The sequence below is a fragment of the Schistocerca gregaria genome, chromosome 2 (assembly GCF_023897955.1).
Source record: "Schistocerca gregaria isolate iqSchGreg1 chromosome 2, iqSchGreg1.2, whole genome shotgun sequence".
NCBI classification, from domain to species: domain Eukaryota; kingdom Metazoa; phylum Arthropoda; class Insecta; order Orthoptera; family Acrididae; genus Schistocerca; species Schistocerca gregaria.
The window spans coordinates 423,704,194-423,731,701 of NC_064921.1; the positions used below are offsets into that span (position 1 = coordinate 423,704,194).

At 38.6% G+C, this 27,508-nt stretch overlaps 1 protein-coding gene across 2 annotated transcripts in view; it reads left to right on the forward strand.

Moving 5' to 3' along the window:
• LOC126323887 (nipped-B-like protein A) overlaps positions 1 to 27,508 on the forward strand; it is a 486,440-nt gene that overhangs the window by 134,539 nt on the left and 324,393 nt on the right. For both annotated transcript variants that reach the window (XM_049994805.1, XM_049994812.1), the window contains exon 9: positions 26,027 to 26,201. In XM_049994805.1, the coding sequence (XP_049850762.1) occupies positions 26,027 to 26,201 (175 nt within the window). The remainder of the gene's footprint in view (positions 1 to 26,026; positions 26,202 to 27,508) is intronic.

Genomic DNA, 27,508 nt, shown 5'->3' on the forward strand with positions numbered 1-27,508 from the left:
AAAGGCCCTAGAATAGCAAGTGGCAGCAATGGAATTCGTGGTGAATGTACCATGTTATAAGGTAGGGCAACGGGTGATGTTGTCGAGCCCATATACTTCATTGTCACGAAATACTAGGGTCCATACCAGATGATAGAGACTACATCACCAGTCAGTGTCAAGCTTCGCTTACCAGTAAGAATGACAATAGTGCATGTTCGGCATCTACAACCATTCCAAGGTTCTCTGTATTCACTTCTACAGATATCAGAACCCAACCCAGAAAAGAAGGTGAGAATAAATAAATGGAAGAGTGAGCATGAGGAACCCATACGACCCATACGGGAGATTGTGTAGGCACTGAAGTGAAGGACGTGAGGAGGGATGTTGAGCATAATATTTTTGTGTGTGGTAACATAAGTAGGTGACTTTTGGGTGTTACGTGCAGTTATTGGAAGGTAATAAAATACTTACACTACAATAATGAGCTTTTCTAGGGAGTAAGCTTTGTGTATCGTGGTATGCGTAAGAAATATGGCTATTGACAGCAGATCTGTTTGAAGGGGAAAAGAAAACTGACAGCAGCCCTCTTTCTCAGGTTTCTGTACACTGGTAAAAAGGATGAATGAGATTCTAGTCATGGCAGAGCGTCACCTCTTAACCAACGGGAAAGTGGGGGCGCTGCAGGATCAGCACCCAGAGAGCGGAGTGTTTTTCGCAAGATGCTAAGACTTAAACAGTCATAAATACAAATAAATTTCTGCTTACACTCTGAGATGGTTCTTAAAGACACTTGAAATGCATTCACTAACTAAACAATTTCTGTCTAGCGAAGAGAAGACAGATTGCTGGTAGAAGATAACATGAAAAGACGGACAGATAAGTTGGAGAAAATGTGCAGCATGGAAGAATAACAGTTTCAGAAGTAATGTTGCATCAGCTTTTAAGACAAGCAAGTCAGTATCCTTGACTTGATCTCGAATCTCATTTTCAATACTTTGTTGTTTTTTTTGTTATTTTTATTGAATATTGATCATAACTCAAAAAATAGTCTGTTTTCCAAGTCCAAAATTGTTCAGTAGTGTCTTTCAATAAAAGGTCATTGTTAGCCTTCACCTTTTCACCCATTTGTGTAGAAAACGATCTCAGAATTTTGACTAAGTCTTCAGTTTTTACTTCTTTTGATATGTCTTCAGTTTGATTCACATGTCTTCAGTCACCCTGTTCACCAGTTTTTATCATGTTCATTGATTTCAATAACCAAATGCCCAAACATAATGAATTCTACTATTTTATTGTATTTATCTCATCTTCTTTTCTAGAATTCAGCTTGCAGATATTCAGTTGCTCTATGTTCATTTTTTCCTCATGTGACATAGCATGGGGGGTTCTTCCCATCTGTTACGGTTTTCTACTACCGTAAATAACCAGACTCTTTTATTTGCCAAATCTTTATCTTATTTTCAGTACATTTCCCTATTGGCATGTGAGACGCACATGAGAATCTCAAGATCTTATTTGGACTTAATTCCACTTGAAATTGTTCAGATTATGATTTTACTTTCTCAGTTTGCACTGGCATAGTGAACTCTTATTAGAGCACTCATAATTAGAAAATGCAATTAATTGATGTTAGTAATACAGTTTTCAACATGCAAAACCCTATGAGCTAATCAGTATATTTGAGAAAGGTTATCCATAACGGCAGAAAGTCTCTCCTCTAAAATACTTTGAATAATCTCAAAATAACTGATTGAAGAGATAATTAACATTCAAGTTCATAAGCAACCCCATGTTCCATCGTAGATTTCGTCATGACCATTGTTAGATTCTGACTTCTGCCAATTTAAATTTGTTACTTTAATTCTTCAGTACAAAATGACATATAGCATTAATTAACTCACTAATTAACAATTTCATGTAATTTACTATTGTGGTCTACTCTATCATGTGCCAGCTTCTTCATCCTCGAATAGCTACTGTGACCTATGGCCTGAATCTGCTTGCTGCATTCATCTCTTGGTCTTCTTGTGTGGTTTTTACCCCTCACACTTTCTTCCAGTACTAAATAGGTGATCCCTTGATCTCTCAGAATGTGTACTATCGAGCGTTCTAGTCAGGTTGTCCACAAATTTTTTGTCTCCCCAGTTCTATTCAGTATCTCCTCATTAGTTACGTGATTTATCCATCTAATCTTCAGCATTCTTGTGTACTACCACATTTCAAATGCTGCTATTCTCCTCTTGTCTAAACTGTTTATCATATTTTTTTATTTCCACACTTTCCTACACTCCATACAAATATTTCCAAACACTTAAATCTGTATTTGATATTGACAAGATTCCTTTTTACAGAAATGCTTTTCTTACTATTGCCAGTCTAAATTTTATGTTTACTATGTCGGCAGTCTTCAGTTACTCTGCTGTCCAAATAACAAAACTCATCTACTACTTTAAGTGTCTCGTTTTCAAATCTAATCTCCTCAGTGTCACCTGATTTAGTTTCACTCCATTCCATCATCCTTGTTTTGCTTTTGTTCTTGTTTATCTTGTATACTCCTTTCTAGACACTGCCCATTCCATACAACTGCTCTTCCAAGTCTTTTCTGTACTGTCTCTGACAGAATTAAGATATCATTGGTAAATCTCAAAATTTTTATTTCTTCTTCCTGAACTTTAATTTCTATACCAATTTTTTCATTTTTTCCCTTTACTGCTTATTCAGTGTACACATGGAATAATTTCAGGGATATGAAACTTCCTGGCAGATTAAAACTGTGTGCCCGACCGAGACTCGAACTCGGGACCTTTGCCTTTCGCAGGCAAGTGCTCTACCATCTGAGCTACCGAAGCACGACTCACGCCCGGTACTCACAGCTTTACTTCTGCCAGTATCCGTCTCCTACCTTCCAAACTTTACAGAAGCTCTCCTGCGAAACTTGCAGAACTAGCACTCCTGAAAGAAAGGATATTGCGGAGACATGGCTTAGCCACAGCCTGGGGGATGTTTCCAGAATGAGATTTTCACTCTGCAGCGGAGTGTGCGCTGATATGAAACTTCCTGGCAGATTAAAACTGTGTGCCCGACCGAGACTCGAACTCGGGACCTTTGCCTTTCGCGGGCAAGTGCTCTACCATCTGAGCTACCGAAGCACGACTCACGCCCGGTACTCACAGCTTTACTTCTGCCAGTATCCGTCTCCTACCTTCCAAACTTTACAGAAGCTCTCCTGCGAAACTTGCAGAACTAGCACTCCTGAAAGAAAGGATATTGCGGAGACATGGCTTAGCCACAGCCTGGGGGATGTTTCCAGAATGAGATTTTCACTCTGCAGCGGAGTGTGCGCTGATATGAAACTTCCTGGCAGATTAAAACATGAGAGCTTCTGTAAAGTTTGGAAGGTAGGAGACGGATACTGGCAGAAGTAAAGCTGTGAGTACCAGGCGTGAGTCGTGCTTCGGTAGCTCAGATGGTAGAGCACTTGCCTGCGAAAGGCAAAGGTCCCGAGTTCGAGTCTCGGTCGGGCACACAGTTTTAATCTGCCAGGAAGTTTCATACCAGCGCACACTCCGCTGCAGAGTGAAAATCTCATTCTGGAATTTCAGGGATAGCTTACAACCCTGTCTCACTCCCTTCTCAACCACTGTTCCCTTTCGTGCCCTTAGACTGTTATAATTGTCATCTGGTTCTTTGCAAATTGTAAATAGCCTATTGCTCCCTGTATTTTATCCTCCCACCTTTAGAATTTGAAAGAGAGTATTCTAATCAACATTACCAAAAGCTTTCTCTAAGTCTACAAATGCTACAATAGTAGGTTTGCCTTTCCTTAACCTATCTTCAATGAGGAATCATACGGTCAGTATTCCCTCGCATGTTCCTATATTTCTCCAGAATCCAAACTGATCTTCCCCAATGTCTGCTTCTACCAGTTTTTCCTTTCTTCTGTAAAGGATTCATGTTAGTATTTTGCAATGATAGTTCAGTAATTTTCACACCTGTCAGCACCTATTTTCTTTGGAATTGGAATTATTATATTCTTCTTGATATCTGAGGGTATTTTGCCTGTCTCTTACGTCTTGCTTACCCAATGGAAAATTTCGTCATGTTTGGCTCTCCCAAGGCTATCAGCAGCTCTAAGAGCATGTTGTCTACTCTTGAAGCCTTGATTCAACTTAGGTCGTTTGGTGCTCTATCAAATTATTCTTCCAGAATCGTATCTCTCATCTCATCTCCATCTACATCCACTGCCATTTCTGTAATACTACCTTCAAATTCATCTCACTTGTATAATTCCTCTATATACTCCTTCCACCTTTTACCTTTCCCTTCTTTGCCTAGGATTGGTTTTCCATCTGAATTCTTGATATTCATACATCTGCTTCTCTTTTCACCAAAGGCCTCTTCAATTTTCCTGTAGGCAGTATTTATTTTTCATCTAGTGAAATATGCTTCTAAATCCTTCCATTTGTCCTCTAGCATTTCCTGCTTAGTCATGTTGCATTCCATGTCGATCTCATTTTTTAGCCATTTGTACTGTCTTCATCTGCTTCATTTGCTGCATTTTTGTATCTGCTACAGCTCCAGTAGAGCTGTACATTTCTCCTGCCAACTGATAAGCAAAGAATTCGGCAGTTTTCATCATTTGTTAGAAAAATACTTCCTGTGTGTCTCAGGAGCTAAAATTTTGACAGTGTCTTTCCTTTGTTGTGTTCTTCCTGGATAAAAAATTTCGGAGCATGCAGTGACATATCGGATTGAATCGTTCCCTTGTCTGTTCGCTTTTTTACTCATCGATTTTGTTATTATTTTGAATGTTGTATTACTACTCGGTTCATTTGTGAAATCTGTCATCTACCTCAGCAAATCTTCAGAATCTGAATTTCCTCCAGTAAATGGACATCCAAAACTTTGTTTAAGACCTAAATGATCCCAATCACCCCACTCCCCCACCTTACATCCCACCCTCCCCCGTAGTTTCCTCCTCATGTACACTTTTAATTTCTACATTCATCATGTTGACACATTCTAAGTCTTAATGATTTAAAAAAAAATGAAATTTCACATGCAACTTTTTCTTCCAAAAGTTTTCGCTTCATAAAATATAGAATACAAAAACAATGATAAAAGTAACAACTTTCAATTTATCATCATGATTTTGCATAAGGCTGCAGACAGTGCCGTCCACAACACTGAGTGCTCTTCTACCAAAACAGAAAACAATTAACTTCTAAGAAATAACGTTTATGATGTTTCTTGCAAATTTTGTGCAACATATACCAATCAGGCTATCCATAAATTTGAGGAATAGTGCACGGAATATGAACATTTACATTATTTTGCAATGCATCATGTCTACTGCTGCCAAACACGGCATTTCCCAGAAGAATACATTGATCTGCTGTTGCACGACATTGATTACCATGGCCACAACTTATTTAGACCTTCTGTTCATTCATTAATTCATGTGTTCCATAAATTGTCATAAACAAAAATCTTGCAAGATGTGTAACAATTGCAGCTATACATTAACAGGCAACCGTTTTAGGATACTTCCGTAAAGTATACTAACAACAAATTATGAGCAGTGTTGATTGAAAATATATAAAGTATTCTAGCAATTCTGTATCTGCATGAACACAGTAAGAGAGATTTCATTGAACCTTCAGATGTTAGATAATCAGATCAGCACCAAACGTATATCGAAAGAGCATCAACCAAAAGACGGATATAATTTGTGCCATCCCCTTTCATCCAGGAGAACATGCGTAAATGGTAAGTAATAACTAACAGCTTTCGAGCACAGAAAACCATGCATGTGAATGTCTGTTGTGTCAAGGTCCTGTCAGGAATTTGGTAGAACATTAGTTTGTCGTATCAAGGGTTCTGGGTTCGAGCCCTGCTCATGCCAGTTCTTGTACTGTAATATGCATGAAACTGTTAAATGGGACAAAATCTTCCTGACATGTGAAAGTAGTAGTAGTAGTAGTAGTAGTAGTAGTAGTAAAATGACAACAACAACATCAATAATTGAATGCTAAATGCCAGCATTGCTGTGCATCAGCAAATTCTGGCTAGAATCTTGTTTGTGCGTGCATGAACAAGTGTGTCTGAAATTGCTGAGCAGTCCACGTGTTACTACTAATGGTGCAGGTGAGAGTACTGTTTTGTAGTATGAATCTGTGGAATGTTACTGATATTCTCATCATATTGTTGCATATTGATGGTTGTGTACTTACAACATGACGAAATATCACAACAGGAGAAAAGGGTTGTGTTTTACTCATGAACAGAGAAAATCAAAATGATCTAATATTGACTTAATGTCAAAGAGCAACAAAGGCCAATCCAAACATTTTTACATTGTATCAGTTGTTGTGCGAGATGTATGTTATATCAATGGAAGTGGCAGTTGGAAACATATCACAATGAATGTGCTGGAGACGTTTAAACAGCACTGTCAGGAGGGTCAATGTGTTCACAACGTAGACATCAAGTTGTGGGCACAAACAAAAGCAAGGCACTTAAATTTCCCAAGCTTTGATGCAAGTGGCAGTTGGGTCTTACACTGGAAGTGTAAAAACAACATTGTAAGCCGTGAAGTAAAGTTACTGTGAAAACAACCAGAATACGAATGACATCCAAAAAACTCTAGAAGACTCCCAATAAGCAACTTATACACTCATAGCATCCTACAAAGATGCAAATGTATACAATGGCAATGAAAGTGGATTCAATGAAGAAATGACTGTGGGCTGCACTGTTGCAGCTAGAGGTTCTACAGATATTCTAAGGGTTGTACAGTCTGTTCACATGACAACTAACACATACAGAATCATTCAATTGCTTTCACAGACAGGCAGATTTGCTCAGCTATTTGTAGCTCTTCAGGAGCCACGTTCTTTGATTGCTTATATACTTCAGTTCATGTTTCCAGCACCAGATTTAATCATCCACTCTCACTCCTCCAGCAAAGTGATGAAAGAAGTGTTCAGAACAAACTTCTGCTGATAGCGGATTCTTACCAGTCACAAAATGACTCCAGTGTTCTTCGTGACCTGCACATACAAAATAACCTATCACAAATCACATAACTCCATTAAACACAGCCTCCATTTGTCAACCACATGAACTTAATTTCTTTACAATGTATAGGCATACGATCCATAAAATCTCAAATGCTGCTTGAGATCCTATGGTAGAGAGTTATCTGCAACAATGGACTAATCTTCTTAAGCTGCAGTCCCTTACATACAATCAATCATGTTCTACATGTTTCTATAATTCACACCAGAATGGCTGGATAACAGCTAAACTCATTGATGAACCCAGACTCTTTGAGACTTTGATACAGGTCTGTTTCAAGCACAATATTCCATTCTGCAATCTATACAATGGATCCTTAGATATGATATTCATGAAATTTGCTTGGTGTACAAAAGTAATTTGCTTCACATACTTCTTTTTACACAACCACTATTGTGAAACTTTTCTTCCTGAATGAGTGGCTTTGTGCTTGTGTGGTGGTATTTGTGTTGATTTCTGAACGCAGTGTATTTATTAATATTCTTACTATGTTTCTTCTTCTTCTTCTTCTTCTTCTTCTTCTTCTTATTATTATTATTATTATTATTGTTATTATTATTATCATTATTAATAACAATAATAATAATACTCCAGCATGTTTAATGGAATGGTTTCTTTCTTCTTTTGTACTGATTGTTTGTGTTTATTCTGCGGAACTGCAAATGTACTCTGTAGCTTTGATACCTTCAAATAAATGAAGTGTGTTCTCCTGGATAGCAGCACATGGCACAAGCTGTATTGGAGTTTTGGTTTATACTCTGTTGATATACAATGGTCTGTTGCTGATCTGACATCAGGAGGTTTTGGTGTAAGTACAAAGCAGACAGAACCAAGCATCTTGTTTAACTTGTCGCTGTTCTTGTGTCACAAAAGTTTGTTGCCCCATCTGGATCCCCAAGGACTCAACACATGACACCCCATCCACTATAAATCTCTGCTTCTAGTATGTGTAAGTAATTTTGATTTGTTTGGAATAACTTTATATGAGTTTTTGTAAGATTAACCCTAGACTGTGAACCCGTTATAAGCATGTTTCATTATCATCATGGCCGTGTATGGTCTGGAAGTGTTTTGGCCCTGATCAGTATACTTATCGTTCCCAAAAATTAGAATTTTTGAAGAGTTCTCCAATGTTCACACAAATCATTTATGTAGATTAGGGACAAGAGCTGGCCATGCTCCAAACCTTGTGGTACACAATATTTTATGTTTCCCCACTCTGAATTTAATCTTATTCCTTTAATTTTATTTGTTTATGTCACCCTCTATTTTCTGCTATTCAGTTAAAACTTCATCCATTCAAGGAGAAGACATTTAAACTGCACTATTTTAGTTTCCCTAGCAAAATTAGATGGGTAGATCATGTAACAAATGGGGAGAAGAGAATTTGTGGCACAACTTGATTAGAAGAAGGGATAAAGTGGTAGGACATGTTCTGAGGCATCAGTGGATCACCAATTTAGTATTGGAGGGCAGTGTCGAGGGTAAAAATCATAGAGGGAGACCAAGAGATGAATACACTAAGCAGATGCAGTAAGTACTTGGAGATGAAGAAGCTTACACAGGATAGAGCAGCATGGAGAGCTGCATCAAACCAGTCTCTGGACTAGGATCACAACAATGACAACAACAGTAAAATTTTACACAAGCAGAGGTCTTGGGTAGATCACAGACAATGCCAACAAAGTAACTTTTCTTGTTCATTACTACTAGACGGAAATTCAGGAGATTAAACATTACTTTCTAGTAGAGAAGCCTTTGTGGAAGCCAAATTAATCTGCTGTTAGAAGGTTACTCACAGAAAGGTGGTTCAGTATTCTGCTCTCTCTTTTTTGTAATTTTTATTTGTGTATGTATTTATTTTTTGAGAATATAAAAAGTAGGAAAATGGGTATATAGTAATACATCATCTGCTAATCAACACATTCAAAATGGTAACTAATACTGCATCTTCATCAACCCTTCAAGCAATACACCTTGAAATATTGTTGACTAGTTACGAAGGTCACTGCAGGGTGATGCTACTAAGAAAACATAAGATTTTTGTATTTTGTCTAAAACACCTCCATAGCCAAAATGTTATGGCTATTTAGTGACCCAATGCTTATTGTCACTTATAGAACAGATGATCTGCTAAAATTGATGTTTTCTAGTGGAATATGCAAAGTGTATATAAGTAAATGTAAGAGACCTTTGAATGATTATCATTCGTCCCTGTGTTTTCGCTTACTGTTATAGAGAATTTATTGAATTTAGTAATCGAAGATTTAAATTTTGTGTCATCTGTCTTACTGTTATTGTCACAGAGTTGAATATCATCAGCCCACTAACGCTCCAATTTTTTTATCTTGTTCTTTGAATTTTGAATTTTTTGTTCATATTGCTTGGATTTTGCCTTTTCAATGACATACTGAAGAATTTTACATATCGAAAGTAGTCTTAATTAGAACTAGACCACAGTATTAAGTAAAGCTCGCTCTTCTTGGCAGAAAATACGTTGATCCATTTGCGACCCCTTTCCCTGGCTTCCACTACAAATTTTGCTGACCTGTTGTAAAGGAAAACTGCATTGTTAATGTTGTAAGAATATTTTTAGGAAACAATTAAATTTTCTCATCTTCTGTCTATCCTTGGCAAACTTCTTCCCATTTTTTGTCCTACAAATTCTTCCTGAATAGTGTAATTTTACAACTTATAATTCCATGAAATTTTACTTTTATATTCTTAGTTAAAATTGCTTGATGGGGATGCTTTATTGCAGCCATTTGACCATTATGGTCAGATAAGCTATTTTTTATTGGGTTCACATCTATTTGATAAAAGGCAGTTAGATTTAGAAATAAATTATTAATCACTGTTTCACTTTTCCTATTCCAGGTGGGCATGTTACTTTGGGGTCAAACCAGTGATGGGCATACTTAAGGTGCAATATTAAAAAAGGGAAGTTGCTACTCACCATATAGCAGAGATACTGAGTTGCAGATAGGCACAACAAAAAGACTTTCACACTTAAAGCTTTCGGTTAATGGCCCTCGTCAACAATAGACACACATACGCACACACACTCATGCAAACACAACTCACACACACGACTGCAGTCTCAGCCAACTGAAACCACACTGCGAGCAGCAGCACCAGTGGATGGTGGGAGTGGCGACTGGGTGGGAGTAAGGAGGAGGCTTGTGCAGGGAATGGGAGGGATAGTATGGTGGGGATGGCGGACAGTGAAGTACTGCTAGTTAGGTGGTGGGTAGGGGAGAGGTCAGAAGGGGCGGGGGTGAGGGGGCGCAGCAGAGGGAAGTAGTGGAAAACATGAGAAATAAATTAAAAAATGAAAAGACTGGGTGTAGTGGTGGAATGATGGCTGTGTAGTGTTGGAATGGGAGCAGGGAAGGGGCTGGATGGGTGAGGACAGCAACTAACGAAGGTTGAGGCCAGGAGGGTTATGGGAACGTAGGATGTATTGCAAGTTCCCATTTGCGCAATTCAGAAAAGCTGGTGTTCTTGGGAAGGATCCACATGGCACAAGCTGTGAAGCAGTTGTTGAAATAAAGTATATCATGTTTGGCAGCATTTTCAGCAATAGGGTGGTCCACTTGTTACTCGACCACAGTTTGTCAGTGGCCATTCATGCGGACAGACAGCTTGTTGGCTGTCATGCCTATAGAGAATGCAGCACAGTGGTTGCAGCTTAGCTTGTAGACCATATGACTGGTTTCACAGGTAGCCCTGCCTTTGACGGGATAGGTGATGTTAGTGACCGAATTGGAGTAGGTGGTGGTTGGAGGATTTATGGCACAGGTATTGCATTTAGGTCTGTTAGAGAGGTGTGAGCCATGGGGTAAGGGATTGGGAGCTGGAGTTGTGTAAGGATGGGCGAATATATTATGTAGGTTCGGTAGACGGTGGAATACCACTGTGGGAGGGGTGGGAAGGATAGTGGTAGTGGGCAGGACATTTATCATTCTAGGGCACAATGAGAAGTAATCGAAATCCTGGCAGAGAATGTAATTTAGTTGATCCAGTCCTGAGTGATGCTGAGTTACGAGGGGAATGCTCCTCTGTGGTCGGATGGAAGGACTTTGGGAAGTGGTGGGAGACTGGAAAATAAGGCATGGGAGATTCCCCACCTCTCCTCTGCCCTCCACCTAACCTGCAGCACTTCACTGTCTGCCATCCCCACCATACTATTCCTACCACTCCCTGCACCAGCCTCCTCCTTACCCCCAGCCAGTCGCCACTCCCATCATCCACTGATGTTGCTGCTCGCAGTGTGGTTTCAGTTGCCTGAGACTGCAGTCGTGTGTGTGTGTGTGTGTGTGTGTGTGTGTGTGTGTGTGTGTGTGTGTGTGTGTGTGTGTGTGTGTGTGTGTGTGTGTGTGTCATTTTGTTGTACCTATCTGTGACTCGGCACCTCAGCTATATGGTGAGTAGCAACTTTCCTTCTCGTAATATTGTTACATTCCATCCTGGATTTTCCATTGTTTGATTCATACTTAAGGTTCCCTTGATAAGTACAATCTGAGATAAAATCTTCATAGAACTGTCTAAATACAGTTACTTCCCAGTTACTTTTACTAAGTTTTATTAGTTGCCTTGGCCTTTACATATGTCTGGTTGTGTCTGTTATGTGCAGATGGATATGTGTTTGTGTGTGCGAGTGTATACCTGTCCCTTTTTCCCCCCCAAGGTAAGTCTTTTCGCTCCCGGGATTGGAATGACTCCTTACCCTCTCCCTTAAAACCCACATCCTTTCGTCTTTCCTTCTCCTTCCCTCTTTCCTGACGAAGCAGCCGCCGGTTGCGAAAGCTCGAAATTCTGTGTGTGTGTTTTATTCATTGTGCCTATCTACCGGCGCTTTCCCGCTTGGTAAGTCTTGGAATCTTTGTTTTTAATATACATCCTAATCTGTATTTATATAGCAGTAGCTACCATCACTTTCCACAACCCTTCAGTATATCCTCTCTTCTCGATATCCGCCAGGCCTCAACCTCCGCTAATTTCAAGTTGCCGCCGCTTATACCTCACCTGTCTTTCAACAACTTCTTTGCCTCTGTACTTCCGCCGCGACTGACATCTCTACCCTTACTCTTTGCCTTTAAATATGTCTGCTTGTGTCTGTGTATGTGCGGATGGATGTGTGTGTGTGTGTGTGTGTGTGTGTGTGTGTGTGTGTGTGTGTACACCTGTCCTTTTTTCCCCTAAGGGAAGTCTTTCCGCTCCCAGGATTGGAATGACTCCTTACCCTCTCCCTTAAAACCCACATCCTTTCGTCTTTCCCTCTCCTTCCTGAAGAAGCAACCATCGGTTGCGAAAGCTAGTAATTCTGTGTGTGTGTTTTGTTCATTGTGCCTGTCTGCCGGCGCTTTCCCGCTTGGTAAGTCTTGGAATCTTTGTTTTTAATATATTTTTCCCATGTGGAAGTTTCTTTCTATTTTATAAACATTCCACGTGGGATATACACACACCCACACACACACGCGCACGCGTGCACACACGCACACGCACACGCACACACACACGCACACACACACACACACACACACACACACACACACACACACACACACACACCTTAATATGTGAATAAATTTCTTCATGAAAGAAAAAAAAAATGTCTCCCTGGAACTACTTGAAACATTCAGGTGATGACAGTACATATCATAAACATGTGGTAGCTTCATGTAGAATCTATACCTACTGGCACTGGCACCCAAAAACAGCTTCCCTTCCACTTATTACTCACATTTGTATGATGCAAGTTCACAACTTCTGCCATTATGCAGTTAACTGTGATAATCTTATTTTCATCAACAAGCAAGCACATTGTCATGTTTAGTAAGGTTGACCCATGTTTTGTTAAAGCAAATAAATCAAAACTTTGTGTTTTCCATCCTCTCCTACGTTGGTGCTTGGTTTTGTGCTGTGTGAAATTCTTTCCACCTAAGAGTTTATTTCTCATGGTTTTTCTCTGTGTAGTTTTGTTGCTATGTATCATCTCTTTAGATACTGAAGGGAGAAGATAACTGCTCCTAAAAGTGTTGAGTTCCTGCTTTAAAAATATATCCTAGGTTCACCACAGCAGGGGATGGGTCCAAATTTGAACACTTTAGGTTGTGAGAATTATAATATTCATTTGCTAGGCCATTTTTCCACTTACTAGGATATTCGAGACTGCAGGATTTGTGGAACGGCAAACACAATGCTTCAGTTGAATGATGTAGTCAAATAAATATTAATAAGTTGTCAAGTGAAGATCAGTGGGAAACATGGAAATGGCAGATCCAACTTTCTAAAGGAATTTCCTCTTGATGGTACACGTCAGTGTCCGTCATTAGCAGAAGGAGATGAACTGGAGATGAACTGTACAACTCATATGGCGTTGGCAGCGTGACAATGCTCAGGCAGCTTGTATCGTTCGAATGGTGCTTGAAGAGGAACCTGCTATTCATATACGAAAGAAGACTGATGCAAAAGAAATCTGGGTCACCTTTACGCCAGTATATGAACAACCTTCATTGCGGTGGGTATATACGTTGATCGATTGTCTTTGAAACATTAAAATATGATTTCGCATCTATAACAAAACATAAGTCACCACTTGCAGACGTTTTCCATAACTTATGCAGTGAACCGAATAAAATTATTCCAAATGCAACTTTGCCATGTTGCTGCTTCATTATATTTTAAAACATTGGGAACTGAATATCAGTGTCACAGGTCAGCCTGGTATCGTGTTCCTGAATCGGAGCAGATGACAAAGCTTCTTATTGAGAGTTTGCATTCAATTGAGAATATTTTAGCTACACAGACAGCTGGTGCTTTCTACACAAAATCAAAATTGGATGAGAAACATCAAAAACAGAAAAAAAGTTGCAACAGAGTGGAATAAGTAAAAGAAGAAAGAAAGTTGCACATGTCTGTATTGCAAGAACGCTGGACAAATTATCACAAACTTCCGACAGTGCATCGCCACAGAAGAAGTAAAAGTGGCAGCTAACAACAGTAATTATTCAAGTTCCAATTTAAAAATGAGCATAAAACCAAATACATTTGTAGCCCCTAGCTTGTTATTTCATGTTAATTTTGATAGTACAGTGTCTTGGACTTCAGACTCTGGCAGTACACATCATATTTCCCCAAATAAACAGCATTTCACTATGCTCAAAAATTTCCCCATTCCACAATTTGTACAGGCAGCTGGCAATGAAGTTATTTTTGCACATTGGACTGGCAGTATTGATACTGAAATATTCTTGAACAAAAGATGGACATGTGCTTTGCTTGAAAATGTCTGGTATGTACCCATTGTGAAACACCAGCTTTTCTCTATCTTTCATGCTGTGCAACGTGGATATAATTTGACTTATGATACCAAAGGCATTATCATTCGGTGACATAGTGAAATAGTTACAACAGGAAGACTTGTTTCTTCAGTATGTATTATAAGCATGCGTGTTTGTCCTCTGGATTCACAAGTAATGATTAGCTTAACAACTTCAGAAGAACTACAGTGTTGGCATGAGACACTTGGTCATCAAGATAAACTTTATGTATGAGATGTGCTCTCTCGCTTCAGTGCATCAGTTAAGTGCCGTGGTACCACATCGTTTTGTGATGCATGTGTTCTTGGCAAACCCACTGCAAACCACTTAGCCATTGGAAAAATTGTCCACATACTGTCAGTGAGTTGATCAATGAAGACATTATGGACCAACATCTGTTTTCTCTGCAAATGGTTTTCGTTACTATGTGATTTCAAAGATGATTATTCTTGTTTTGTTCAGATATATTTCATATGAAACAAATCGGAAGTGACCGACAATTTGGAAACATTTTTGGAGCGTGTTGCTGTTGGTCATAAGGTAAAACTGTTTCAGACTGATGGTGGAGAAGAGTTTAATTGTAACAAGGTAGCTGAAGTGCTACGAGATCGTGGTATTGAGTTTCATCTTATGTTTCCAGACCTTCCTCAGTAGAATGGTGTTATTGAACAAGCAAACCAACATATAGTTGAATTAATTCGCTCAGTGTTCGCATCTAGAAAGTTACCTAAATCACTTTGGGCTCATGCATGTGATACTGCCATTTTTCTACTCAGTCAAACTGGGAAGTCATGTGTTGAAGGTAAGACACCATTTGAAGTGTGGACTAGCAATGTGTTTGACAGTTTCAGTTATATATGCATTTTTGAATCAAAATGCTATGTTTATTTGCCAAAAATTTTTTGTTGTAAATTCAATGACAAAGCTATATGTTGGCATTTCATTGGCTGTATGAATGACAAAGATGGTTACAAAGTGTGGATTCCATCAAAACAAATGTTGATTTTCAACAAAAGAACTGTATGCAACTGGAAATTCAATTGAGTTCGAATTTAATTCCAAATCTGAAGAAACAGGAGAGAAAAGTGAATCTACTCTTGCTCAAATTGAGACTAGTGATCAAGAATATTTGAATGATATACCATATCAAAGTCCAGTTCGTAAAATACGTGCCCCAGTGAAATTTGATGACTATGAATAAGGATACCAGCCTCAAGAAGCAAATCCATTAGTTTCCCTGACAAAAGCAATTCATTAAGAGCTTGTACAAACAAACTTCAATGAAGCTATGTAAAGCAGTAATTCCAATAAATGTTTAATGCAATGAAAGAAAAATGAAGGCATTTGAAAAAAATGGTATGTGGGACTTGGTACAAATGCCTGAAGGTAAATGAGTTATCAATAATCAATGGTAAAAAAAATCTCTGCCCGAACAGTCCATGAAGGCCACATGTTGATCAATGGGTACTTCGTATTAAATAGAGGCCTGATGGATCAATTGATCAAGACCATGCTTACTTGGTTGTACAGGTGCCAGACTGTTGCTTGTTATGACGCTGTTCATGATGTAATAGCGATAGCAGCAGAAGAAAATTTGAAACATGGTCAGTTTGATGTTAGAACTGCAGTGTTGTATGGTGACTTGCGTACAGAAACATACAAGACTCAACGAGAAGTTTCGATGATGAGTCAGGTCATGTTTGTTGCCTCAAGAAATCCTTGTATGCTGGAATAATAAGTTTAACTCATTCATGAAAAAATGGTTTTATTAGTCACACAGCAGATCCTTGCATTTACGTTAAACAAAGCAAAACAGAAAAATTCCTGATTGCTATTTATGTCAGTGATGGACTTATTGCGGGAACAGCTCAAGTTCAAGTACAGTGAATTCATTTTTAGATATGTTAAAGTCAGAATTCAGAATAACAGTGGGATCTTAAGACTCATTGTTAGCAAATAGAGCAATGCGAGTCTGGCTTTTTTATTTCACACCAAGCACATGCAGACAAGATTCTACATTGTTTTAACATGGCTGATTCAGAACCATTAAAAACTCCCTTTGATAATGAACAATTAGATAGTGAATATAGCATTACTCTTGACAGCAATATTCCTTATTGTTCGGCTATTGGGATCATTAATGTACCTGGCATGTTCTACTTGTCCAGATTTCGCATATACTGTTTCAAAAGTTACTCAATTGATCGTTGAACTCACTTCTTTTGATTGGAATACTGTAAAACACATTTTCATATATCTTTGTGCTTCTCTGTTCTTCATCTGGTGGGAAACTTTGTGCATACGTTGATGCTGACTTTGCTGGCAACACTGAAATGAGATGATCAACAAATGGTTTTGTTTCAGTGATTGACGACATGGCTGTATCGTAGACAATTCAACTGCAGAAATCAGTTGCACTATCCACCACTGAAGTGGAGTTAATCACTGTATGTGAAGGAGCCAAGAAATTAGTACAGCTTAACAGACTGCTGTTGAAGATCAGTGGCAAAAGAAAAATGCCTGTAAATTCATTGACAGTGCCATTAAATTAGTGAAAAATCCAGATTTCCACAGGCACTCTAAGTACATTAAAGTACAATATTATTTTGTGTGGGAACTCTACAAAAATGGGAACATCAGTGTGGAAAATGTGTGTTCTGAAAATCAACTTGGTGACGTGTTGGCAAAGCCTTTACAGTCAAACAAATGTGCATCAAAATAGGACTTTGTAACTAACATTTTTTCACCTCTTATTTTGTTATTTAAAAGTTGTTTTGTGCGCCCCAGTCTGGTTTTTTTTTTTTTTTTTGGGGGGGGGGGGGGGGCGGCTTTGAAGTAAATAAATCAGAACTGTGTGTTTCCTGTTCTCTCCTATGGCGGTGCTTGGTTTTGTGCCGTGTGAAATTTTTGCTCCAAAGAGTTCCTTTTCATGCTTTCACTCTATGAAGTTTGGTTGCTATGTATCATCTTTTTAGATATTAAAGGAAGATGACCTCTGTTCCTAAAGCTGTTGTATTCTTGCTGTAAAAATGTATCCTAAGTTCACGACATCTTTGATGTGGGTGGAGAGATGGGGGTGGTGGGGTTGATTTTCCCAGATAAATAGTGTGTTGTCTCTGTGATTATCCGCGGAGCACACAGTAACTACTCATGTACATAAAAATACCCTGAAAGCCAAAATATTTCAATTTTTTACTGTCATTATTTTGCTTGGATACAGCATTTTATATTGTAATTATGCCGTATTATCATCTTCAAAAAGAAAAAATGATTTCTTCTGTGGACTGACGTACTGTGCAAATGGCTAACCATACTCATGGTACATTGTTAAGTACTGACTCTGAGCCGTAGGACAAAAAGGGTGGACACAATTGATTGAGTCACAGCTACATTGACACAGTGCACATTCATTAATATTATTATAGTTCTAACAAGTTTAAAGTCTGTGCTCAGTACAACAATTTCAGTTTCTCTTAAAATTCACACACAATCCAAACAATCAGCAAATTAACAAAGCTGAACCATGATAATTATTCAGTACCAGAATCCAGAAGTACGCAAACTTGCAATATTGCTCTAATAACAAAATTTGACAGTTAACATATTCTGGAACCTAACACCTCTACAGAAATTAAAATTTACTTGCTTAAATTGGTTTAAGGGCATAAAAATTTTTCGCCAGGTTGTGCACTTACTGTGTACAAACTCATAATCTGAAAGTTGGAAATGTAGAAATGAAAAATTGTCAAATACTACAAGTACACATACATGTTCCAGACAATTATGCAAGATTTTATTCTCAGCTGAAACATTACAGGTATAACAGTAAGTTGTACAGAGCTCTTCAGACTTTACTTTACTATAAGAAAAACATTTGAAATGGCCTTGTGTAGCATACACTAGTGAACACAGAATAGAAGTAATACTTGGAATGTTTCCTTCCCTTTTTGTGTAACTTGCATAGTTTCGAGGCACTGCTCTTTTACATGCAGTATTCATATCATCAACCTTGGTGTTTCTTCATATGACAAATAGAATACAATATCTTATTGTGTGCTGAAACAGACCAGTGTTAGAAATAAGCACTACAAAGTTTCACTGTTACATGTACACTGTACAAGTTTGTTATGAATTAAGAAAGAAGCAATCATACATTGTACACGTTTTACTGAAATGTCTATAATACCACACACACAGGAGGCACATACTGCTGAATGGTATAAATGAGATAAATGCCTTTGTAATAAAATGTGTGCACAAAAGTGTTGGATCTCCACTGCTCATATAGCACATAAGATATGTATGTACAGTCTTGTGAGCAAATAACAGTACATCATAAGAATGGAAAAATCTTGAAATGGCGACTGAGCCATCAGTACACAATATCTGAAGGAATTGAATGTCCGACACAGTGACGGCACATAACTTCTATACGTCTGACTTATACACGTTCCATAAGTGCTCAGTGCATTCATGCCAAGCGTATGTGAAGACTGTCCTCTATGTGACAGACTGTGGCCCCTCCCGTTTAGTCACAGCCAAGTGAACACACTGTCCATTCATGCTGGGTGTTCCTCCACAGTAAGTGACAACTTCCTGCTTACTCACAGTACTTACTCCAGTTCCCCTTTTCTGCATTGTGCTCATGCAGATACTCTCTTCCCACTGTCAGGTGGGTCACAAGCAGTGTCAAAAGCTAGGATGGCCAATACAGAATAACAGTTTGGGTATTACCAACATAGGCCATAATGTTGAACATGGTACAACATTACTTGTGCATTCATTCATAGCAATGAGCAATTTCTCCTCTTCTATCTGAATCAGCTTCTGAACTGGAAGACCTACCTGCATGCTAATCTTCTAGGAATCCTCTTATTACTTACCTTGTGTTAGCACCATACTGTTTTGATGATCTCAGTGCTTTGGCACTTCATTTTTAAAGTCTTTCATGGGCTGGGATTGTTAGTATCCACTCTGTCGAGGACAACACGCGAACAGTCATATGTAGCGTGTCCATCTCTTTGTTATGGAGGATAGAAGCTACTAAGTACTGGAGAATATCTGTGATAAATGTACATCACATTATAGGGAGATCAGCATGTATGCAGAAACAGCACAAGAGGCACTGAAAATGTGTGGAGAGGTCACTTGAATCTGGCAAGGTGATCTACTTTTTCCAAGCAAAATAATTGTTGTGATAAAGTGCTACTTTTTGGGAAACTTCACCTGCCAGAAAAAAAATTGTATTATAGTCCAAAAGGGAGTAGTATACTATTGATATAAACAGCAATTTGTGAAAACTTCTTACAAACATTAATTAAGAATTATTGCAAATCATTTCACCACCTAATTTTTATTCCTAGAAGTGACATTGTTAAGATCACATGTGTTAAGTTACTGTTACATTTGTCAATTTGCAATCGAGCATAATTATTTCTTTTCGGGCATGCTAACTGTTGTGGCTGGCAGGAGAGCCAACCCGTATAACTAAAGGAGGCCGAAATGCACACATTTTAGCTCACGCAGGTTGATGTGAGGTCTGGAACATGACAAGGGAATTAGAATTGAGAAAAACGGACGTAGCTGGTGGAATACTTAACTTTAATTCATTAATGGAGAACATCGCTCTATATGGTACATGATTCACAATACCAATAGTACGGATCCTGGCGCCTTGCTAGGTCATAGCAAATAATGTAGCTGAAGGCTATGCTAACTATCGTCTCGGCAAATGAGAGCTTAGAAGTCAGTGAACCATCGCTAGCAAAGTTGGCTGTACAACTGGGGCGAGTGCTAGGAAGTCTCTCTAGACCTGCCGTGTGGCGGCGCTCGGTGTGCAATCACTGATAGTGGCGACACGCGGGTCCGACATATACTACTGGACCGCGGCTGATTTAAAGGCTACCACCTAGCAAGTATAGTGTCTGACGGTGACACCACACTAACTATTTCCTACTTCATTTTCTGACCTTCCTTCTAACTTCACACATAGCACTCTATATAGTAGCTTCTATATATTTCCATTGCAACAGTTTGGATCATAACTTTTCACCTTCTTATTTTAACCTTCTTTACTATTTCTTCAATCACTCCTTTTTTCACCAACCGTCCAACAATGAATCCCTGCTCATTCTATCCCTGCCAATTCTGAAGACTCCTCTTTGCCTTATAATCATACAATCAGAGCTCAAATCATAATTAACTGCCTCAATTCTTTTCTCAAAATCCTTTTATTCCATGAAACTCTTACTCTTAAACAGATTGGACACCATTCCCAAGACACCCTGAGGAAGCTGTTCCTGTTACTCCTGTCTTATATCTATATGTGATTACATCTAACCAAGAAAGACTAACCAATCCTGTCCAACTCCATCGGTCCCTCATAGCTGTCCGAACATGCCTTACTGACTTACTCTGCCATACGCATCCTCTAAAACTTTCTCCACCCTTCATGAAATACACTGCTCTTGAACACCCATCTAATAATACTGTTGTGGCGCGGTGGTTAGACACTGGACTCGCATTTGGGAGGACGACGGTTCAATCCCGCGCGTGGCCATCCTGATTTAGGTTTTCCGTGATTTCCCTAAATCACTCCAGGCAAATGCCGGGATGGTTCCTCTGAAAGGGCATGGCTGACTTCCTTCCCCATCCTTCGCTAATCCGATGAGACCAATGACCACGCTGTCTGGTCTCCTTCCCCAAACCAACCAACCAACCATAATACTGTTGTCATCTTCTCTGGAAAAACTCTAACCCCTGCAGAAGTCTCAGTACTTTTAAATGCCTCACATTTAGCCAAAGACCTAAATTCATTTGTGCTTGGCTTGTAAAGGCTCTTCTTTCCTTTACTCGTCTTCTGCTGTGGAAACATTTTTCACCCTCACTCCCTACTCCACACTAACAACATCAAACTAAAAACACACTTAGAACCTCATTTAAAACAGTTCCAACTTCTCTCCAAGCATGATCCTTCTCTGCTTCCACTCGGTCATCCCATGATAATCTTTCAGGAATTGCTCACTTCTAACGTGGCCTTACCTTCCTTTCCCAAGTCCCTCCCTAGCCTAACATCACTGCTGTGGAAAGCACAGCTATCTGTAGCTTGAAAATCAATCCAGACCTTATGATTCTTTCCACAGACAAAGACTCCATCACAGAGGTCATGAATCATAGTGACTATGTGGCTGAGGGTCTCTGCCAACTTTCTGCCATCTATGCATACAAGCGATTCAACCATTGTCCCATCCCAAAAGTCCAATATTACCTCTAGCAGGTTGTCAAGGACTTAGCTCCATCCCAAAACTGCCACCTGAATTCACCTCCCTCATCACACCAGCAACCCACCTGCATTCCTACTTTTTACTACTTTACAAACTCTACAAATCCAACCAGACAGGTCTCAGTAATACTTTTGCCATTGTGGCTGGATGCAATGCTCCCACATAACAAGCCTCTATCTTTGTTGACAAACATTTCCAACTATTGTCCGTAACCTCCCATTCTACATCCAAGACACTACTCACTTCCTTCATCACCTTTCCACAGTTCCTGTCTCGTTACCATCAGACTCCTTGTTAGTCACTGTGGATGTGACATCCTTATGTACCAACATCCCCCAAGCTCATGGGCTTGCAGTCATTGAACACCTACCTTTCCCAACATCATCTTGGTAACAGACTTATCGCCTCTCCTAATCCTCCGAGCCAATCACATTCTAACACAGAATTATTTCACTTTCAAAGACCAAATCTCTAAACAAAGCCATGGTACTGCCGTGGGTACTCACATGGCACCATCCAATGCCAATTTATTTATGGGCCATCTGGAGGAATCATTCCTATCCAGCCAACACTTGAAACACTTTGTCTTGTTCAGATTCTTTGCTGTCATGTTCATTATCTGGAATCATGGGTGGTGGAGCCTATGTCAAAGAACAACAGGGCCCTTTCATGGATCCCTGTACCACACCATGTCTTAGCTTCTTTTCACCTGAGTCTGTTCCTTGCACTGAAACAATCGATCACTTTACTATTTATATAGGATTCAAGAGTTTGTAGAACAGCTCCCCCAGTACCATATAATTTTAGCTTGCTGAGCAGGGCATCATGTGGGATATCATCAAATGCCTTACTAAGGTCACAGAGTACCATTGCTAAAGACTCTTTGTCTTAACACTGACTTATCTTTGTAACTAAGTCAAATACCGATGTTGTAATTGCCCTTCCAAAAGCCGTGCTATTTATCAGAAAAGATGCTATTTCCTTTAAAATAACTTAACAGCTGGTCTTTCATTGTGGACTCCATCGCCTTGGATAGCAGTGTATTATATCTATAAGACTGTAGCTTGACACTTCATTTGGATTACCTTTTCTGTAAACTGCTATTGTGTGCACTACTTTCAGGAAGTCTGGAAATTCCACGACATGGAGGCATTTATTTATTACTACATACTATAGCAGAGCAATTTCACAGATTATAGTTTTTAATGTAGTACAGGACATGCCAGAAACAGCCCTCTGAGCATTTGTAGTCTTTTACTGTTTTTGTTGTCTTTTGGATTCACTCTCGTCCACATTACCATGCTGAATTTATTTCCAAATTTCACTGCAACCACAGGATCTGTTCTGAGGTCAGGAATTTCACCTACTGTGCTTTCCACTATGTTTATAAAATATAGATTAAATTCACCTTGACTGCAAAAATTAGAGCAAGAGATGGTCTTTTGCCTGTGTTAATTTAGATCCCACACTCCCTTGCAAGGATTCTCAGCTTCTTCAGTAAACCTAACATTGGTTTGTTTTAGTTGAAAATTTTTATCGAATTTGGCTTTAAAAGTCTGGAACATGGAGCTGAATGTATCATCTGGCGATGGGACATGGGACTGAATGTATTGTTTGGTGTTCTTTGTACATTTGATGCCAATCTGTGTAAAAGACACTGCAGTTTTGAAATCATCTAAATTTTTCTTTGTAATAATCCTAATTCTGAAAATATCATTGAATGCCAACTGGAATATGTTGAATACTTACTGAGTTTGTCCATAGCTTCATGATTACTGCACCATGATCTGCAAGCTTAGGGTCAACTACACTTGTAGTCCCAACTATTTCAGTTAGTGACACATATATCAAGACAGACCTCCTGTTGGTAGATAACTTGTCACAAGTAGTCCATACTTGCTTACTGAGTTCATACAAGCTCTCTGTGTGTCACTACCTTCTCCAATATAGATGTTGAAATCTCCATGTAAGGCAATTCTTGCTCCTAAATGCACTAGATGACACAGACAGCTTTCCAGTTTGCTGATGAGGTTTTTAAAATTGCCATTTTGGTAACGGTAGACACAAACAACAATTAAGTTAGCATCTCACAGCCGCAAATCAGCCAATTCTAGATCCAGGTCCACATAGAAGCTATTTACATCAATTTTACTTTTTGCACATACAAACACACCACCGTGTATAGAAGCTTCTCTGCATCGCGAGTTCACCATTTCCAGATATTCAATACACCTGTAGTATTACCTCTCTGTCTGGGCTAGCCAGTGTTCCCATACACATAAATCATCAAGTATCACTTCCTCAGCAGACATTGATAATGTATATTGATTTTTGTCGTAAGACATTGCACATTTGCACTAGCTATAACTGGTCTTGCATTTTTTCAGTGGTGCCATTTCATTTTTTACTGGAATATTCTCAGTCATGGGAGTTTATCCTACTGGAACATTGGGCACCCTGTCTGTTGTGGGGGGGGGGGGGGGTGACACTTATCACAACGTTCTTGGGGCCATGTACTCCTGTCCATTATTTTATCATTTAAGTCAAGATGAACACTAGTTTTGAAGCTATTATTTAATCCCTTTGTTTCCAGTTTTTCAACTGTGAAACTGTTGTGACTTGGGAAAATGTTCTGTGAAAAGTTAATAATTGTATCAATTGAGGTGCCATGTCTTAGTTTGCTAAGATGGAACCAGAGACCTTTTTTTTCACCATACAGCATTCCATTTTTATCGCCAGTACCTATTATGATTTTATTTCTGTTTTTAGTACTGGCATTTCCAAACATTTGCACTTTAGTTTTCAAAGTTGGCCTGTAGGCTACTGTTCATTAGCTTTTCCATTTTGTGCAGCACATTCTTGTATGACAGTGGTTTTGGCCAGTTCATTATTTTGTTTCACTGCAATTGAATTTCCTCTGTTTCTCTGCTTGCTGTTCACTTCCTGCCAATCTGTATATTTGCCCTCTGAATAATTTATGTTCTGTAACCAGTTTGTTTACAATGGATTTTGTTTTGCTCTCACGGCTTTTGTTTACACTTGAGCTGGTTGCCACTGCAGCAATGTTTGGATATTTATCAGAGTTATTTATCATGGGAAAATTATCACCTGATGGTTTCACAGGCTTCTTACTATGCATTTTGATTGTTAATAGTGGTAGGTGCTGCTGTTATAGTGTCCTCCAGTCTTGTATCTGGATTTTGCCTTAGATTTGCAATTTTTTTCTGTTTAGTTTTGGTCATAATATGTGACACATTATTTTCAACATTCTTTGCACATGGTCTTCTGACGGAGAGGCTTCATCACTTTGTGGCAACAACATTTCTAACTTACAGTTTGAAGCAATCACAGTATCAAGTTTTTCCTTTATTTGTTTGTTATCACTGATAAATTCTTTCACAGTTTTAGTAAAATTACTCACTAATGTAAGCAAATCAGTATTAATCTCTTCAATATTCTCTTCAATATTATCTCTTCACAGTTTTCACAAGCATATTTTGTCCAGCCTCTTGAGCATTTTATAATGTGGTCTTCACAGTTGGTGAGGCCAGTACATACATTGTGAAATGATTTACCCCACCACAGACCACAAAAATGACTAAATTCCTTAGTTTTGATGGTTTTCTCACACTTGCCACAAAACATGCCCTCACTGCACACCGTCTTGTCTTACTGTATTTACTTGTGAATCAAATAATCTGTGAAACTATATACTTCAGTCCAGTATAATAAAGTCCAGTATTATTGTTCCGAAAAATACTAGGCAATTAATCTGTCTTTTCAATAGTGTAGACATCAGACTTTTGGAGTATTTGTATATGGATAACTTGGGTACTAGATAAAATGAGATTGTGCTATGACTGTCCTGATCTACACAAGTGAACTTTACTAGATAGGCAGCGGAATGTGTGCTTGGGTGTTTGTCTAGAGTGTTCCCAGGACACTTAATTACAGATCCACCAGGGCAGTGTTCCTCTACATGCCTCCCTAACTGTGCCCGAATATTTAATTAAATACTTAATCAGTCTGAGAATACTTGATTTGCACGTCACGTTATCTCAGAGCAAAAATTATATGCACATTTTTAATCCTGTATGTTTTCATTTATTGCTCATTTCTCTTTGGTCTTTCTCTGCCAAGCCTCATTAAGTAACATTGACTTATTTTATTCCTGGTCATGGAAGAAAATATTATGGTTATATTATTTAATACCTACAGTTCATGAGCTGCAATATGCTCTACACTTATTTGAGTAGTGAAGTATTAAAAAGACATTTCCCTGTGAGTCTATCAGTAAATTTCTTCTTTTGTTTGTTTTCAATGAAATAAATAATTCATTTATTTTCATTTTTGCAGATAATATCAGAGAAACACTACAGTAAGGTGGAAATTGTCGAAGCCCTACAGTATGGGTTGATCGATTATTTGACTGTAAACATCAATCAGAATCAAGACATCTCAGATCCTAGACATTATTACCTGATGAAGTGGTATCTAGATGACAGTGTGCCCCAACTGAAAGAAAGTAAATGTAAGTAATTATATGAGTCTGTCATCAGTTTTATGTTCTTCAGTTAAGTAAAAAACACCAAATATTCTGTCTGTAAGAATATATGATACACACTGATGTTTTTATTATTTTTTTAATTTAATTTGGTGGTACAATATGACAAGTGCATCTCACATGTGATTAACTTTTTTCTTTCAATTTTCTCATGTATGTGTTGCTTAATCCAAAACTGCTATCCTCCATGCAATTTTACAGCATTTATTACACAATTTTCAAGACTCAGACACTATAAATATATTTTAGTAATGATGTAAGCAAAACTGTCCTTTGTAAGTGTGTTCTCACTCTTTCAGAATGTAGACAACTGTCCTCTGACAATTATTAGTGTCTGTTAGATGCTATGAAAGAGCGGTTCACCCATGGACTGTTCAGTCAGTTATCAGTCATTCAAATTAATTATTTAATATGTGTTCATTTGTGTAATGGAACCCAAAATGCAGTAGCTTTATGAAATACATAGTGGCTTTTATGCTGATCATGTTCATTAATGGCTTTATTAAGCACGGTTAGAGCACAGAAACTTATTTTAATGGTGACTACTATCTGCCTTATTGCTTACTGACTTACTACTTATAGACATGCACTTCATTATGTACTACGTATTAAACTATATAAAAAGGAAAAATCACTTGAGGAAACTAAAATACAAGGAGACAGAATGACTCATCGGCACAAACAGTGAGGAACTAAAGTTCCAAGCAGCACCAATACACACTGGTCATACAGTATTTATCTTTCTAATTTTAAGTATTAAGCTCCTAATCCAGAGGTCTTGACACTCCATCACCATCAGTCATAGAATTTTTTCTGTCATTTATTACTTCTTGCACCTCTGGCAATGATGTGTTTATGTGTAAATCTGCCAATATGCACCTTCATTTAGAGTCCAAACTGTAGATGGATAACTCATTTCTATTATTTGGGAAAGGCAAGGGAATATCACCTTTAATAGGACCATTAATGCTAAAGTAATAAGGTTCAAACCAACCTTTGTTCTGACGTCAGTTGTACCTTAAATAAAAATTTGACTGTGCCTTAATATCAATTCAAATACACTCATGAGCAGCTGAATTGGAGATAACTGCTTTGCTGAAGAAAGATCACTTATTTAGCAATGGCAAATGCAATATTTTGCCATGTTACATGACTGGGGTGATGTCAGACCTTGTACTTGCCATTGGTCTGGTAGTCAAAAGCGCATGTCAGTGCATTTAATATATACTGTGTGCTCCACTCATGGGTCACTCCATCTTTGTAGTCAGGCAGGC